Genomic DNA, 18,717 nt, shown 5'->3' on the forward strand with positions numbered 1-18,717 from the left:
CGCTCGCCTCCCATTCCGACAAATCCATTGCCAATGGCCTACCCCTACAATAACAATTCCCATACCCTAGTACAATGTAGGCCGATATGCTCTAGCACTGGTCGTCAACGTAATTGTTTTCATTTATCCACTAGGCAGCACACAGGGGTGAATGGATCCATGAAGAATTGGCCCTGGAACATGAACAACAAACAAAGAAGTTGTTGGGGGTGATAGAAGAGCATGAAAACCCACGACAAGAAAATATGGTATTACAAGCCCAGGTCAACCAGGTCACACAGTGGTTTAGATCACTATAGCTGACAATCATTAAGGCGGATACCGAAACACCGACAGACCTAGCTACCTGCACGTTGGTCAGCTGTTGCGACCACATCCAGGTGGCATACTCACGCCTGGAAGCTACCAATGCCGAGATGAAGAGGAAATTGGAGATGGTGAGATCTGCACTACCGAATCCAATGGCAATTTACACGAGGGCGGTCGAGGGAAAGGTCATGGAACTGGAAGAAAAGAAGCAAGCTTTAGCCGATGCCCTTGCTAGCGGATATGCCCTGATGAACAAGGTCCATGACTGGTCTGGTAGTCTGGCACTGAAGAACCACTTGGTTTACCCCCTCAGAGAGCAAATACAGATCCTGTTTTCCAGCACGTAAGACTGTATAGACCCCGCCCAGCTGAAACAAATCAACGATCAAATCGACACCCTTTAGGCTCAGGTTGATAGTATTGAGGAGGAGTCCGTGAGGACAAAAAGATAATCATGGATATGCAGCCACCGGTTCAAATGTAGGTGTTACTTCTGAAGGAGGTGTGTGACTCTAACGTGCAGTAATGGAGTGACCTGCAAAGCCAGCAGCCAACCGAACTAATGTCGCACTCAGACGAAGTGTTTACTCAGGCCGTCGATGCAATTCTTGGATGGTGGGACACCGTCGTTCAAAATTATATAATGTTTAGGTAGTAGACCATTACCTATGTCCTGGAGTTGGAACCTTCATTTGGAACGGGGGAACCTCAAGGGCAAGAAGGTGCAATAGAAACAGATGCCACTCTGCAAGCAATGATCGAAGCAAAAGAAGCACCAGCACAACAGACAACAGAACCAGTGCAAGTAATAGTGCAACCACCATCCGCAAGATAAACAAGACCGACAGAGGTTGAAATGATTTGACTCAGGGACGAGTCAAGGAATTGTGGTCAGGGCCTTCATTTAATTTTGAAAAGGTTTTGACCAATTTTGGCCAACCAAGGGATGAGAAGTAAATGGGTGGCAACAACAGTTGGTTGGCAGAACAAGCAGTTGCACAAGAGTTGTGACAAGGTGGCAGTAGAAGGCAAAGGCAGCTAAGGGGGCGAGAAGGTGAAGAAGCAGCCAAGGGGAAGAACAGCTGAGCAAGAACTGGTAGTCTAGGTAACAGAGAAGGATATAAAAGGAGAAGACCAGGAAAGAAGTGAGGATAGATTTAGCGAGCTTAAGGAGAGGAATAGCAAGGCTGTGAGAGGAGGTGAAAAGATCCCCAGTTGCTATAGATGGAGGGAAGGCTGCAAGGGCCTCGAAGACTCGGTCCTTGAAGTTGAGCCGAACCCGTGGAACTGAGCCAAGTATTCCATGTAGTTGTTTGTGGCGGTAGCCAAGTTATATTGTAATGTTTTTTATTAAGATTAATATAAATGGCTAAGATCGGTTGCGACTTGTGATGTATCTAGGCCTTGTGTATGATGAATCTTTAAATTTTAGAATGTCTTATCAATTGCATGTAATCTGTAGTCGTTAGATTATCATGAGTATGTTGTTATCTCTGTGTTATATGTAATGTCTCCATACATGTGATCGAATGCAACCCGATTAATACTTTCTCGACTCCATGCTTAACCCTTCTCCCTTTTGGTCGCGGCGTGCCTCAGGTGAGACTCCTTGCCCTTTGGGGTAAGGTGAAAATGTTAGCATTGTCCTAGACTACAACGGACTATTGTTGGCCTCCTGTGCCCGAACCCAGGGTCTTCCCCCTGATGACTCTTTCAAGCCAACAATTAATTATCTTTTTTTTATATGTTGATGATTTAATATTAACAAGTGATGAGCGACTAATCAACTCTTGTAAGAGGACCTTGAAAAGGAATTTGAGATAAAAGACATGTGTCTCATGCACTACTTCCTCAGGCTAGAAGTATGGCAAGGGGATGGGGAATTGTTTGTGTCTCAAGGCAAGTATGCCATTGAGATACTACAGATATTTTGTATGGAGAGATGTAAGCCCATGGAAACAACTCTAGCTACCAACTGGAGGAAGGAGAATGCCACTTCAAGTGAAGAGGTTGATGCTACCATTTACCGTCAGCTAGTGGGTTCACTGATGTATCATGTGAACACACGACCAGATATGTGCTATGCAGTCAACCAACTGAGCCAAGTTATGCTTAGGCTGACAAAATTGTATTGGAAGGAATCTAAGCATGTTTTACAATACCTCAAAGGCACTACCCAGTACTAATTATGGTACATAAAGACAAAGGGAGTGAATTTGTGTGGATTCATAGATGTAGGTTGGGTAGGGATTCCATTTGACTGAAAGAGTACATCAGGTGGAAGTTTCAATGTTGGATCTGCAACAATTTCCTAGTACAATAGGAAGCAGAGGTTTGTGGCACTCAACTCAGTAGAAGATGAATACATGGCTGCAAGTCAAGTAACATGTGAGCTGATCTGGTTGAGAAAGATACTTGTGGGACTGTTTGGTCAGGAGATGGATCCAACTGTGATCTATTTTTTTCCCACTTAAAATCAAGTGAGGTCCTCCTGAAGGGACCACACCACTTGGTAAAATTAATCCAATCCTAACCCTAAGAGCATCGAGGAGAATTGAACATGTGACCTCCCAATGGCAAGGTTCTTTAGCAACGAGACCTCAACCAATTGAACTAACCTTTGGGGATATCCAACTGTGATCTGTTGTGATAGTTAGAGTTTCATTAATCTCTCCGAGAATCATGTATTTCATGGTCAATCCAAGCATGTAGATATCTGATATTGCCATTTACAGGACTTTGTGTAGAAGAGGATAATGTTGCTACAATACATTTTGACAGAGGAACAAGATGTTGACATCTTGACAAAGGATTTGTCAAGAGGGATGTTCAAATTCCATGACTGCAAGATAGGGGTGGTTGATAATCCCTTTCTTTCTAAGAGGGAGTGTTGAGAAGAGTATGAAGAAAGGCCCAATTTGACTTAGCCTTGGTAAAATTGAGGAAATTCAAAATTTCCACATCAGCAAACAAGTTATATGCAGTTAACTAAGGTGAGATGGCTCTTGTCACACAGATAGCTTAGTAAATTTGAGTTAGTGGGCTTGGAGTTTAGTTTGCATGTGTTTATTACTCACTTGTAGCAATCTAGTTCAATTATTCCTAGTTGTACTCAGTTAAACTAGTTCTAAAAATTAATAGAACTAGTTGGAGGTTAGTTGTGTGTTGGGACAATAATATAAGTTATAGATAATCTAGTTAACTTATCAATCAACCAAAAATAGTTTTTGCATACAAGGAATTCAAATTGATCAGCTGTGGTGGAGATCCCAAGGAAATGCAACATAAGTTGTAGACTAGTTTTGAGTGCACAGGTGTTGCATGCAATCAATGATCAATCCTTGGGAATTGCACAGTCATTTTGGAGGAAATTCCTAAATAATAAGGGCCAATTTCCTTAGGATTTACGCAAGGAAATAAGAGCTCAAGTGGGGGTAGAAATTGACTAAAATAAGAGCTCAAGTGGGGGTAGAAATTGACTAAGTCTGGGTCAAAGCATCTCATTGAGCAAAGAGAAAAATTATTCTTTTGCAGGTTGAGATCAGAGATGGAGCTAGCAATTGTAATAGATTCTTTATTTATATGATTATTGCAAGCAAGATCAAGGAGTTTTTACCAGTTGGTTTCCCCTAGATACATCAGTGTACTTGTGTAGGTGATTGATGCATGTTTGGGGATGTTGTTCGAAATTGTGAAATAATTTCTGCAAATTAGTAGAGTAGAATTGTGTGTCTTGATTTAGATTAAATTTCTTGAGTTGTTGCAATTATATCACCATATTTCTACAGAAGGGCCCAACGTAACATTTTACCTGTGTCATTATGATATATTATGCTAAGAAATACAATTTTTTGTCTTGAGTGTTTTATGTCTTCACAGACTTATTAATTTAATTGGTTAATAAGGTTTAATATTATTGACAAGCGAAGTAATCAAATTCGTAATTGATTGATTAACTCAATTAATTTAAAATTATTAGTCAAATGTTATGTTTGATGTTGATATCAATCTCATTGTAATATCGTTAATTTATCTAAATATTGGGATTTAAAAATAATGATTAATTAATTTTAGTTATTCTTAGTTAATATTAATTGATTTTTATTGATATCTTTCAATTCAACTCAAAGAAAAAGGTAAATTTTAGTTGATTCCTAAGTTCATTCACATACCAACCTACATGTACACTCCTGTCTTATTTAACTTGATAATTCAAATAACAATATATGTTGCTTAATTGTTTATAAATGTTTTTTAGTTTGTCTATCTATATATATATAAACAATAAATAAATAAAAGTATTAGTGAGAAATTCCATCTCATAATCTTTTCCCTCTTATATTCAACAAAATTTGATTACTATTAAGGGGCCTCGTAATGCATAAATTAATAGAAATTCATTACTACTGATGAATTTGAACTGAAAACAAGAGGTTACAAATTTCCTCTACAATTATACAGTATGAAACTCACAATTTAGAAACACATGCAATGACATGCAACCATCAAAACCAAAAGAACACATTGATTTTATAGGAGAACCCAACTGGAAAAAACCCCTTTGCTACTTTTCATTAATCATATGAGAATGAGAAACTATTACAAAGTCTTGCTTCAATCTTGAAGTGCACCCTTCACTGTAAACATGTTGTCTTGCTGATTGTCTTGCTCTGGCCAACACTTAGCCAATTCAAGGCTCCAACTTCCTCCTATTTCCTTGTGAAATCCTTGAGGAAATTAGCTCCTAAAATATAGGAATTTCCTCCTATTTTCTTGCGCAATTCCCAAGGAATCATACACCTGCATCAATGCCAAGCATGTACACTCAACTAGTATACAATTGACAATTACAATGTGCCTTTTTCCTCCACTCTAGCTACGAAATTTGAATTACATGCATGTCTGGGTTATTTTTAGCTGATTGACAAGTTTAACCGAGAGATCACTAAGTTAACAACAATTCTACTACTCAACTAACCTTCAACTAACTCAATTAATGACTTGAGCTCAGTTAATTGAGTTCAACTAAAAAAACTAAACTAGATTGCTAAATTTTAGCAATCACTACATGAACAACTCTACTCCAAGCCTATAACTCGAATTTGCTAACTTAACTAGTAGACAAGTCCATGTCACTCTAGCTAACTGCAATTCAAGTAATCCTATTGATGTGGAAAATCAAATTACTAAATTCAACTAAGGTACAAGTCAAATTTAGCCTTTCTTTCTACACTTGCTAACACGCGATTTCCTTTAGTTTAATGATTATAAGCTGCATAATTCTTTTGAATTTACTTTACCTTTTGTCACAACTATATAGCGTGAAACTGCACTAGCAAACTACATATCCATTTAAAATAGTCTAAATGACAATAAACTCAAAGCATATCTTTTTCTTATTTCATATCTAATGATCCACTTCTTAACAATTATTCTCAAGCCCATAATTACCACCCTCCATTTATCCTTTTCCCAATGTTATGGTTTGATTTGAGATTTTGATAAATATCAATTCCAAGATATTTATATGAAGGGACTTCTTCCAAGATGATTTTTTTTTGACATATGTGAAGGTATATTAAGTGATGGTTTTAGACTTAACTATCATAAATTTAGTTTTATCGTGTTAATAGTGATATATGTATTGGTGCAAAAATCCTTGACTATTCCTACTTGTTTTCAAAGATTGTAGGGAGTCCTTTCCATAATAGTGATATCATTAACATAGGGAAGAGGGATTCTTACTATGCTAATGACAACTAAGCTAAAACAACCTATTTCTCCCAAAAATTCTTGAAGATTGTGGATGTATATAACAATAATGGGTGGGAACAAGGGGAAGCATTACTTCTTTCCTATATTACAACTTTTTTATTTCAACCAACCCTTAGTGTTCTTAAACCTAAGTATGACATTCCCATACACCCTCAGCATCATAGCTTTCAACTTGAATCTTCTAATATATTGCAAAGGTTCATCTTGGGTAGTTGTCACAATCCTTTTACAAGTCCATGAGACAACAAATGATGTTCTTTTAATTGTTCCAACACCCTTCTACAATGATATTAAGCATAACTAAGTTGGTGAAAGTTGAATTATAACCCCTAAATCCATTTATCCTTTCTCTCTTTTTCATGGTTTTCTAGCCATATGCTAGTTGTAAAAATAAATTCATTCAACTTTGTTAAAGTAGGGCTATTCATAATTTTCCTACAATTAGAGGGTTATTTTTATCCCCAATTTTAAAAGTAGGTACAATGATTCTTTGTATCCAATGTTTAGAATCCACTTGACTACTAAATTGAGGAGGCTAAATGTGTGAAGGATAATCCCTCCAATTTTTAAGATTTCATCTTGGTAGAATTCATTGTCCTTAGCTTCCCTTTTGTGAGTTACTTAACCACAAACTCTATGTGAATCTATAGAAACATTTGGGATGATCTCTAAAACATTTGAAGAGTTGATATATATTTTTAACATATAAACTGCAACACCTCAAGGGTATCCAAATTTACAAGTTAGAATTTATATCTAGAACTCCTTAGGATTTAGCTTAGATAGATGTGAATTTTTATCTCACTTCCTTTTCATATAATATATTTCCCCATTTTAATTAGGGTTGTGTACCTATTTTTCTTATCAGAATTCAAGGACTCATTATAAACATCCCTAATAGATATAAATAACAATTTTACATTCATGATAATGTTGATGATAGGTTTTTCTATTATTCTTTTAATAAATCACCTCGATGGAAAGTTTTTAGTGTAAATAAAAAGGTTGTATAATTACGGTACATGTGTTAAATATTGTTATTATATGATAGGAGATTTAATTCATTATTTAAATAAATTTATATTTATCTAACCAAAATCAAGTTCATGGTCATTCAAAAGGCTAAATTTTACTATTTTGTTGTCTACCTAGGTATTAGAAATCACATAATCCATAACGTTACTTCACAACCCATGAATACAAGTCTATCTACATATAGTTATTATTTGGATGTACACTTATCTAATAACATTTATGGTAAATTTTATAAGTATGAAAGGAAAACAATTTCCTGGGGTCTATTTTATGAAATAAAGTGTGAGAAATATTCCATTTTATGTGACAAGTTATGCATCCAATTCCTCTATGATATTATTTAGTATACCATCCAAAATCAATCTATGTAGACCTTAGATTATTCATACTCTGAAATTTCAAATAAAAATATAATACTAATTTCACTCAATCTCCAATTTAAAGTAGAAGCTTTGCTCCATTTAAAACCTCATAAATCAAAGAGGATGTGAAGTGTCCCGAATTACTAATATTTATTATATTTTATATCTCTATATCTAATAACAACTTTTTAGTTTCTAATAATTGTCATTTCTCTTCCTAGTTTCCTTTACCTTTTGAACTTCATTCTTTGATTAACCTTGGTCTTGTAGAATCAAATCTTCATTTATAAATATTCTAGACTCTTTTAAGTTTGGCGATTTATTTAGCATATGATATTCAGTTATTAAAAATTAACTTAACATAAACCACCATATCTTTATCTTAAATTATTGTTTTAAGCCTCTTTACTTTTACGAAATAAATTGTTTCAATTTGTGATATATTTTTTCAATTAATTTGTTATTACTATCTTTTATACCATAAATTAAAGTATTAAAATATCTTTTGTATACTCATAATTTAAATATATAAACTTATTCGTTTTATTTTTAATAATTTTAATATTCAATTTGTTTTAAAATTATTTATGGTAAAAGTTAGTAATTATATTTTGTTTTGCTAGTTAATTTTGCTTTCCATATTACCAATTTTCATCTTCTCCATCAAATTACAAATAACCAAACTTTGACTATATACAATACTTCAAATATTTTTAGCCCACTATATACTTTGAAAAAATAATTTAAGCTTTAAATAGAAGTTTAATAAATTTTACACAACCAAATTTTCATTTAATTGTGACGTGCTCTCTGATCTTAAAAATTATTATGAATGGACACCGTTTCAATTTGATTGAATTTAGTTGATTTTGTTCAATGTACTTGAGTATTAAAGTTCAAAAGTTTTTCATTTATTATTTATATAAATATTAAATTAATAAAGTGATGAATGAGTAGGAATTTTTTAATAAACTATTTTAATGTTTAAAAAGTAAGAAGAAGAAGAAAAGTATTCAAAAATTATTATTGATTTAAAAGGTCAAGAAAGTGGTTAGTATGATATATTTTGAAAATTAAATTGAATGTGAGTATAAGATGGACATGAGACAATCTATTTTATACTTATGGTATTCTGGAAATAACCAATGCCTAGTTTCACTGTAAAGATCATGAAAATTTGTTCTAATTTTAGCAAAATTATGAATCGTTCATGGTTCTAATTTCAAAAGAAAAAAAATGTACTATTATTTTACCTAATTATTATTTCATTATTAGTATATTCTTAAATACATACTCTTTTTTTGTTGGGAATTAGAAATCATATATCCAAAGTATCTCTCTTTATTTATGTCTTTATATAGAGAGATATTTCCATTATTTTTCTTATTGTTATTATTATTTTTCAAAATGTTACATGTTAATTACATAAAAATCATGGATGTGATGACAATTCTCTTATAATAAATTTGAAAATATATATTAGATGTTAAGTTTCAATTCCATATTGATTACACACCTATACATCTTTTATATGTCACATGTCAATTCTATGTTGAGCAATTATACATGAAATTTTGGAAAATTAATATAACTAGAAATTGGACCAAATGTTGCAAAGGAAACACCGTCGATAGCATATGGAAAAAGAGCTTAGATGACGCAATGTGATATGCGATCTAAATGTAGCCGAATTTGAGTAAAAGAGAAATATGATGACCATTCTAGTTCCTCAATGCGTTGCACATTCTACATAAAAAACTTTCATTAGCTCGGTCAGCAACTATTTGAAATTCCTATCACTTGCAACCTCTTCAAACCACAAGCACTTAAATAAAGAAAAAAACAATGTTGAGAACTCGACCTTTGAATTGGAACCATGACCCAGAATGAATTGAAATTCATTCATATAGAAAACACCACCAATCCCATACCTAGGTGGGTGCCATTGGTTGGCCCCATCAAAGAAACCCCATGGGGCATCAAAATCTAGAGTAGACATAATCAACATATAAGGAGCAACATACTTTTTTAATAAGATCACCTGAAGATTCCCTAATAATTCGTCTGTGCTTTCCTTCTAAATTCCTGCAAAAAAATTCTAGCTAACATGGAAATAGGTATAAGAAACTCTTTATTTATGCATCCACAATAAAAAAATCCCACTTAGAGATGACACAAACAAGACAGGAATGAACAACCACTTTTCCACCTCAAATGTGAGCCTAAATATGTGGTGCAGAAAAGAAGAAAAAATAAAAATAAAAATAAAAATTTGTAGGATTTGTCCCATGGAAAGACCTTGGTCCTATATTGGTTAAGGACATTTGTCCCAAAGAATTTTCACTTTTTCCAAATACAGTTGGCTAAATTTTTCTGGGCCACCTCATTGCACTCAGAAGCAACGAACTTTTGTCGTGACTACCTAAAAATTCAATCTAGATTTTCCCCAAACCCAAGCTCAAAGGAAAGTCTAAACTAAGAAGAAGAAAAGAATGCCACTAGGCTTGGACAATGAAAAAACAATATTACCTGTATCCATTCATAAGTTGGGGTCTCGCTATTACTTAGTACAAAATTAATCAGAAATTTCATTCCAGTATATTTCTTTATAATTAAACTCAATGAAGAGATAACTATAACCGAGTGTTGATTTAGGGCTTATGACATGATTTTTTAAATGTGGGCAATATAATGCTTAAAATGGAAAACACTAGTTCTAGCCTGCGAGTCTTGCTTTTTCTTTGAAAGGGTTTAGAATAGAAAGAAACTAATGCTTTGTGTGTGATTGTAATTATGAAAAGATTGAAGATCTTGTATCAAATGTTTATGTTGATCTGATTATCGATGTTGCAAGCAAAATTAAGACTTAAAGTAGAAATTCCATGCATTCAGATTCTTAGCCATCAACAAATTTATATAAAGCAAAAGAGCCACCGAGATACTTGAATTCCTCCTTGGAGAGTTTATCTTCTAGTTTATTGAGATCATGATAAATTTGGGTGATGGATGACCATTCTAGCTCCTGAATGCACTGCAATTTGAGACATCAGGGATTGAAGCCACACATTCTATATAGAAAACGTATATTAGCTCAGTCAACAACTATTTGAGATTCCCCATCACTTACAACCTCTTCAAACCACAAGCACTTGTCAAATAAAGAACAACAAACCATGTTGAGAACTCGACCTTTCAATTTTAACCAGTACCCGAAGTATATCTGATAGGAATGAATTGAAATGCATTTATATACAAAACACCTCCAATCCCACACCTAGGTGGATTCCCTTGGTTGTCCCCATCAAAGAAACCCTATGAGGTATCACGGTCCAGAGTAGGCATAATAAACATACAATATTTATTTAGTTTAGGATTGCACTTGAAGTTATTCATGAACTTAACCATAAGACTGGCCAACACTTTCGTTGGAAGCTGCTTATCTTGAACACAATGATATTGTGAGCCCACCATACAAAATAAACAAAAGGACAAGCCATCAAATCATAGTTAAAGGCATATGCATCCAATAACCAACCTTGGACACATAGCTATAATATCTCTTTATTCCAAGATACCTTTAGATGATTTTCGAGCTACAGGTAGGACCTATCCACCCACATTTGAGTCCAATGTTCTAATGCAAGTAACTTGCGAGTAAGCCAACCATTGAACATTGAAAAGTTTATACTAAAAAATAAAGTTGGAAAACATTAGTAACTTTTGAAAATATGAAACTCGTGTGCAGTTATTTCATGGTCAAAGATCCATTTGACATAGATGGAAATATGAATCTAATTTCACTTTTTTTAGATTCCAGACAAAATTTTCACGAAAAGAGAAAAACCTAATGTAAGCAAGGGAAATGTACTATTTTTTTTCTCTTTGAACCATAAGAAAGCTATACGACACAAATGGAAATCGTAAAAATCCATAAATTATCACAATATCAGTTATTGAGAGAAACCATCAATGAATCTCAAAATATTGCAGCGAGTATTTGGTACCGTCAACATGAAACACTTTCAGGTGTTCAAAAAGTAATAAAAGTGAATACTCATCCAAGCATGATATATCATAATATGGATAAAGTTCCAAATCACTAAAAACAACATCCAAGTCTGAATATCTAATATATTAAGGTCATAAAATAGAATTCCATTAAATTATTACATGCAAAACTGAAAGTTGGTAAAGTCGGAAATGAAAATAATGCCCATCTCTTAACGTAATGGAACAAATAAGAGCACAAATAATTGATTGTCATCTTAAAAGATGTAGATCCACTTCCAAAAAGGAATATAACACCTAATAATTGTCCTGTGTAACATCAGGAGATCTGGTTCTTTAGGCCTGAAAGAACAGGACCCAATATGATGACCGACATGTGCAAGGGAGTCCAATACTTGAATGAGATTAAGGATTCCGTGGTGGGTGCATTCTAACGAGCATCCATGGAAGGAGCCCTTATAGAGAAGAACATGCACACAAAGGGTCTTCTATGTTGCTTAGCTTACTACCAAGTTGAGGCTTCTGGAGCCCATATATCTGGTTGATATTCATGCACCTGAGTAGGATCTGCATGGAACTTACAATGTGTTGAATCAAAGGAGTGGCCATGTGTTTGAGGAGCTTCATAGACCTGGGACTCCACTGTATAACATTAAAGCCTATTTTCTAGTTATAAAGTCTTTCAAATTTGCAGATACTCTTCGACTTGCAATTGGTGGGTAGGCTTTTCCTGAAACTGTAATTGATCATTGGGATTTGATGGGGTATGATGCAATGGACTCTTGTTCAGAGGCTAGTCATCTTGTGATTAATATCAAAAGGAGAAAGGGACTCAAGGAGCATATCACTTCCCTCTCAGAGTATGAGGATAAGGTGTAAGGACTAAATGTTTTTTGTGTTTTTGTCATGACTCTTTTGTAGTAGAGGTTGTTAACCCACATCATTTTTTGCAAATATTGTCATTTGTTGTCAGTTGTGCTTAGGAGTTGTGCCTAAGTATCAAGCAGCTTGAAAGTTTTTAACTTTCAATTTTCATGGGTGATATTGATAGAGGGAAAATTGGTAAATTTTTTCCGAAATGTGTTTAATCTGCATCTTCAAAAAGAGTGACACAAATCTCTCTCAGCAATATTTTGACTGGCAGTTTCATGGATGTTCCAACTTCTCTTTTTTCTTGCAAATCCCTAACATCATTGAAGCTCCAATGGTTTTTCTTCACACGAATGCCTCTCTACTTCAGCGGTTTTAGATGTCTTGTAACCTGTTGTCTGTCATTCATCTATACAAACGATGATATACTTTAGCACCTTCTAGAAAAATTCCATCTTCTTGAAAATTTGAAGATTTGTGCGACCAATCTCTAGTGAATGTATTTCACTGGGGTTGAGTGTGTGAATGGATTTCATTGGGGTTGAGTGTGAAATCTGAGCTTCCCAAAGCTGGTAAATGTCATAGTGCATAATTGTCCTAGGATGTCAACATTGGAGCTCAAGTCTTGTGGGTCTCTGCATCTATGCACGATGAAGCTTAATGTAAGGATTTTCTATTACAAACTTCATAGACAAGCGCCTTCTCTCGCAGTTCTGGAAAGTTTAATCTCTCTTGAAGAACTCTCAATAGAAAGTAAATGTTTTGAGGTTAGTAATTGTCTTACTTTTAGTATCATGTTAATAGTGTTTGAACACCATAATTTTATTATGTAGGGAGATTTATCAAACCAACTTTGGATTGCAGAACCACGCACTAAGCCTCGAGGCATTAAGTTTAACCCTTTCACTCAATAGTTTGAAAGTGGTTTGCATGAAAGTAACAAAATTTGATAAGAAGCGAATTGCTCTGATAGGTTGCCTGTTGAGAAGTTTTCCTTGACACTTACCCTGCCAAGATGATCCCTATTTACTCATGAGCAGAGCTTCTTAAAACAACTTCTTGGTTTGAAAAGACCTAGTTAAGAAAGTGTGTATATGTCAGAACAACATGAAGACTGCTTCAGAGATGTATTGGAAATGCTTTACAGCTGATTGATGCTTGATTTTGTAGTTGATTGAAACATGTCATACAAAGAATGAATTGATTTTTGAGGTCAAGATACATTCTCTTGTTTTGTTAAAATTTCATGGCAAATACATTCTCTCATTTTGTCCTTCACCTACATATACCATACTGACCTTATGTGGCGAGTGTTGTTAATTGTTTAGAATCAAAGATCATGTCTTGTTGGGTCTGGTTTATTTTGTCATACTAGGGATGGTTTATCTTTTGTTGATGGAGTAGAAACAACAAAATGGGCAATAATATTGATCTGTTCTTTCGCTCCGCTCAACGTGAAATTTTCTAGCCAACCTTTTGCTGATGGAGTAGAAACAACAAAATGGGCAATCAATATTGTTTTGTTCTTTCACAACGCTCAACATGAAATTTTTTAGTCTTTGCAATTTGCATGCCATTAAGATCACGTGTAACCATTTGAATGGGAATAAGAAAATACTCTTCCACTGGCAATTGATTAATATCATAAGGAGAAAGGGACTCAAGGAGCATATCATTGTCCTCTTAGAGTATGAGGATAAGGTGTAAGGTTTGAATCTTTTTAGTGTTTTTTTCATTTTAGATTAACAAATATTTGAATTCCCATCACTCTCAACATCTTCAAACCATAAGCACTTGCTAAATAAAGAACAACAAACAATGTTGAGAACTCGACCTTTGAATTGGAACCCAGAGTATATATGATATGAATGAATTGAAATGCATTTATATACAAAACACCACCAATCATATACCTAGGTGGATGCCCTTGGTTGGCCCCATAAAAGAAACCCCATGGGGTATCACAATCTAGAGCAAGCATCATCAACATACAAGGAGCAACATACTTTTTTAATGATATCACTTGAAGATTCCGTGATAATTCGTGTGTGGTTTCCTTTAAAATTTTTGCAAGATAAAGGCCAGCTAACTTAATCATCCATAGTAAACGAACTCACTTTGAGATGACACAAACAGGACAAGAATGAACAACCACTTTTCCATGTGAGCCTAAATAGCCACTTTTCCACCTCAAATGTGAGCTTAAATATGTGGTGCATAAATTTTTTTTTGTAGGCTTTGTCACATGGAAAGACCTTTATTGAACCCTAACTTTTTTCTCAACTAGAGAGAATCAGAGTTAGAATAAATATGGCATTGAAGTGGCCCCTTAATTCTGTTTACAGATTACCAGTGCACCCATTTTCTCCCATCCAGCAGGCCAATATGGAGGACGACTTAATATTTAGGCGACAGGGAGATCCCATTTGCCTGTACGAGTTTGTGGCCAAGCATCAGCTCTTCACTCTGCCTTGCAATCACATATTTCATTCAGATTACTTGATGTCGTGGATCAAATCTCATGCCCTCTGCCCTATCTGCAGATTTGATCTCTCAGGAAGACCTCCTGAAAACTCAGATGTTTCTGTTGCTGCTGCTGTAATGCCCACAAATGACATGCTTATCAAAGCAATGGAAGAGGCCTTTGATTGGATCAACTCACATCGGCGTGAACTCTGCACTGGAGCTTCCATGGATTTCAGAGATATAAATCTAAAATATTATGGACCATCTTCCTATTTCTATCTCAGATGAAGAGGGCTTGTCCCTTACATGAATGCCAAAGATACATCCATGAGAATAGAACACAACTTAGACTTGTAACTTGGATTTGCCCTTGGCTGCTTGAAGGAAAAGGAATTAAGCACAAATGGGGAACAGTGGCAATAGAAAGCGATCACAGAAATTATCATTTTGTACATATTGTCATCATGAACATTCACAGGTACTTTCTTGCAATAGCCAAGATGGGGTAAAATAAGGCCATTGAAATAACATAACTTTTTTCTTTTTATGTATCAGAACAAAAAAACACTAAAATCAAGAATTTCTCAGACAACGCTTTAAAAACTATTTTGCAAATTGTATCATTTCTGTCACATCTTTACTGCTCTTTGTTGTTTAAAAATCCATCTTGCAAATTGTATCATTTGTCACATCTTTACTGCTCTTTATTGTTTTCAAGCTTTTCAATAGATTCAACTAAACTTATGCACGAAATTTCTTGCAAATAAACTTATCTACCAAATTTACTGCAACTTTTATAGATATGTGGGGGGCGGAGGGGATGACAAATGTGAGAACCTTGAAGTGGCTGTGTGGGCACTTCGCAGGACGAGCTAGTTTACATGTGTTATATGATCTTCTATTCTCTTTTTCTTTCTTTTAACAGTGTTAAAGTGAATTTTCATTCCCTGCAAATACATCCGAGATGATTGAACAATTTTTGAACTACTTCGCTTCACAGAAGGTAAGAAATGAAAACCAACAACATGATGAGCTAAATCCAGAATCCTGAAACTCTGACTGGGAGCTCAAGAAATATATTTAACTGAAGTCAAGAACTTAACTTTGCTGTGTGAAGCCGCGCAGAAGGAGTTGAAGCTACCAACAATCCAACATGCAACCAGAAAAAAACATTGAAGTTACATCACTAAAAATAAATTCATGATTAACCCTCGTCCACTCTTGTGAAGGAAAGTCCAAAAATTTCCAGGTAGGGCAGGACTCTCGTCTACTCCTGTGAAGAAAAGTCGAAAAAGAAGTAAGACCGCAGACATTTATATCTAAAGAAAAGTCCAGAAACAAGATTTAAGAAGAGTCCAATTTAAACTAAATATGCCCTTTCTTAGCAAGAGCGTAGACCCTAAAGGATGAAGCTGAAGACCTAAAGCTTTCTGGACTAAAATGAGAATAGCATCAACTATACCATCCATGCTGAGAACGAAATCTGTCCCCGTCATTATGAACAAGGCGGAAAGGGATTAAAAGGAAGTAGGTATAAACCCGGAAAGTGGTAGTCCTGCGTAACAGAATTCGCATCAGATGGAATAATCGTAAATTAAAGAGTTGGGTTGAAATCGAATGGCTCAAAATAGTTCAATCTTCTAACATTGGATTCCAATGGCATATATTGATACACAGTGGCAGGTGGGAGTGTTTGTCAAAATTAAAATATTGTTATTAATAATTACAATTAAAAAGATGAAATTTATTTCAAACATCTACCACACGCTAAACTAATTTAAATTAATAATAAAAACCAGTATGAGCAGATGAGCCAAAGATCCAGTTTTTTCACTCGTTAATTTTTTTTAATGAGTGAACAATATTTAAATATTTATATAGTTATTTTTCTTTAGATTTTTAAACTTTTATTTAAACCCAAATAACAAAATTTCAACTTGACTCAATTATAAGAAAATACAGTAAAAGTTCCAGAAGCTAACTACTCGGCTCAATTATAAGAAAATACAGTAAAATTTCTAGAAGCTAAGTGTGTTCTTCCAGCGCGAGATTTGCAATTCCATCAACTGCATTGATTGGAAATTGGAATCATGCGTCGAGGAGTGGGGGAAGGAGCTGGGACAACTAGGGAAGTGTGGAGTGTGCTGGCTGGACCTACTGGTATTCCCGTGGCTACATCAACTGCCACACATTCGAGCTTCAGAGCATAGCCCACATCATCTGCTGTTGGTGTATATGTTTTTGAACGTCCAACTTCATACCATGTCTCACCACCACCCCTTTCAGAAACATTAGGCAGGTTTAACGAGGCAGAACCATTGCTTAGGGATGCATTTTGAATTCCTGAGCTTGAAGTTGTGCTGCCAAATCTCCCGAACAATTCATCGTCCTCAGTTCCATTCTCATGCACTGCACTCGCTGCTGCATGCAATGCACCGTGATGACGCCATGAATCGGAGAAGCACTTTAGTGAACAATGATAGCTTTTTGAAACAGGTATCTTAGCCTTCACACATTCCAAGCACTGTAGAGTGGCTAGCTCTGATGGATGGACACTGCAGACTGCAACATTTTTTTCACTCTGAATACGATACCATCTGAATCTGAGGTAGTAGCCATCTACAGGTGCCGATTCAAGAACATCATCCATTGTAATGGCGTTATCTGGACGATCAGAGAAGACATAAGGCGTAAGCTCGCAACCCACGATGGGAATCTCGGAGGGAAGGCGCAGTCGGGGCACACTCAGCATGATTCCCGATCCCACTTCTTATTCTTCCAATCACAAGATTCGAACCCTGAACCTGTTACCACACTTCTACCCTACCACTACTCTTCTCTTCTTGCTGAATCCCGCTGTCTTGGTATTTCTCTTCTTCAACACTTTTCGGGCGCTTTTGGGGGACAGATCAGACGTCCTCGAGCCGTGCAGTGTTGTGAGTTGTTACGGATAGTTTTTCATGTAACCTTTATTTATATGATATTTTTTTTAATTAATAAATTTATTTCTCTTAATTTATGATTTCAAAACTAAGTTTTTATGGATAAATTACATAAGAGTTTTAAGGTCGACATGTTTCGATAAGTGGTTCGAAACACGCCGACTTCAAAACTCCCATGTGATTAATAAATTTAATTAAAAAGGTAGAAAGAGCATAACAATTTTTGATACCAGCATAGATCCATCTAAAGCATTGATCTAGCATGAGCTCATAAGGATCAAATTTATTTCCTTGCAAATTTATATTAGAGTCGAAAAAACAATGTGTAATTTTTTACCTTTTAAAATGCATTTTTCAATGCTATAGACACTGTGTTTTGACCACGGATCTACCAAGAGACTAGAGATATCAAATCTCAAAATTGAAAAAAGATTTACACATCAATTAATCCATTTTAGTGCTTGGTAAATATGTGATTAATATAGATCTGTAGTGGTAATTTTTCATTGTTTAAATGATATACTTTGATATTTTTGTCATTATCAATATTTTATATTAAAAATTGGTTGAATTGTACATTTTCCTCTTATTAAAAAGTAATTACTCTACTTTACCTTTACTTACTTTTTCCTTTCCAGCTAAAGTTAACATTAACACGCACACACAAATATATAAACACACTTTCTATAGAGAGAGAAAGTTCTGAAACATATTACTTAATATGGATATTCAAAGAGTGTATTTAAGTTCTATATATATATATAAACACATTTTTGTAAAGAGAGAAAGTTCATACTGAAATATATTAGTTAATATGGATATTCAAACAATTTATTTAAGTTCTATATTGAGATATTTATAAGAAATATATATATATATATATATATATATATATATATATATATATATATAAAGTTATATAAAATTATATTATTTTAGATGGACATTGA

The 18,717-nt window shown here is 34.7% G+C and overlaps 1 protein-coding gene and 1 pseudogene across 1 annotated transcript; one reads left to right on the forward strand and one right to left on the reverse strand.

The window, feature by feature from the left end:
• The first annotated feature begins 14,669 nt into the window (after window positions 1-14,669).
• Window positions 14,670-15,113, forward strand: LOC149144792 (RING-H2 finger protein ATL32-like). Its single transcript, XM_089452271.1, has one exon. The coding sequence runs from the start codon at window positions 14,670-14,672 to the stop codon at window positions 15,111-15,113; it is 444 nt and encodes a 147-aa protein (XP_089308397.1).
• A 1,774-nt stretch (window positions 15,114-16,887) lies between these two features.
• On the reverse strand, window positions 16,888-17,577 carry LOC149144793 (carbon catabolite repressor protein 4 homolog 1 pseudogene; annotated as a pseudogene).
• Window positions 17,578-18,717: the final 1,140 nt, after the last annotated feature.

This window comes from Pinus tabuliformis, chromosome X, assembly GCF_031772625.1.
Source record: "Pinus tabuliformis cultivar Carrire ecotype Pingquan chromosome X, CPIR1, whole genome shotgun sequence".
In the NCBI taxonomy this organism is placed as follows: domain Eukaryota; kingdom Viridiplantae; phylum Streptophyta; class Pinopsida; order Pinales; family Pinaceae; genus Pinus; species Pinus tabuliformis.

Coding starts and splice junctions, on each gene's coding strand:
- LOC149144792 (XM_089452271.1), top strand. CDS start 14,670: ATGGCATTGAAGTGGCCCCTTAATTCTGTTTACAGATTACCAGTGCAC.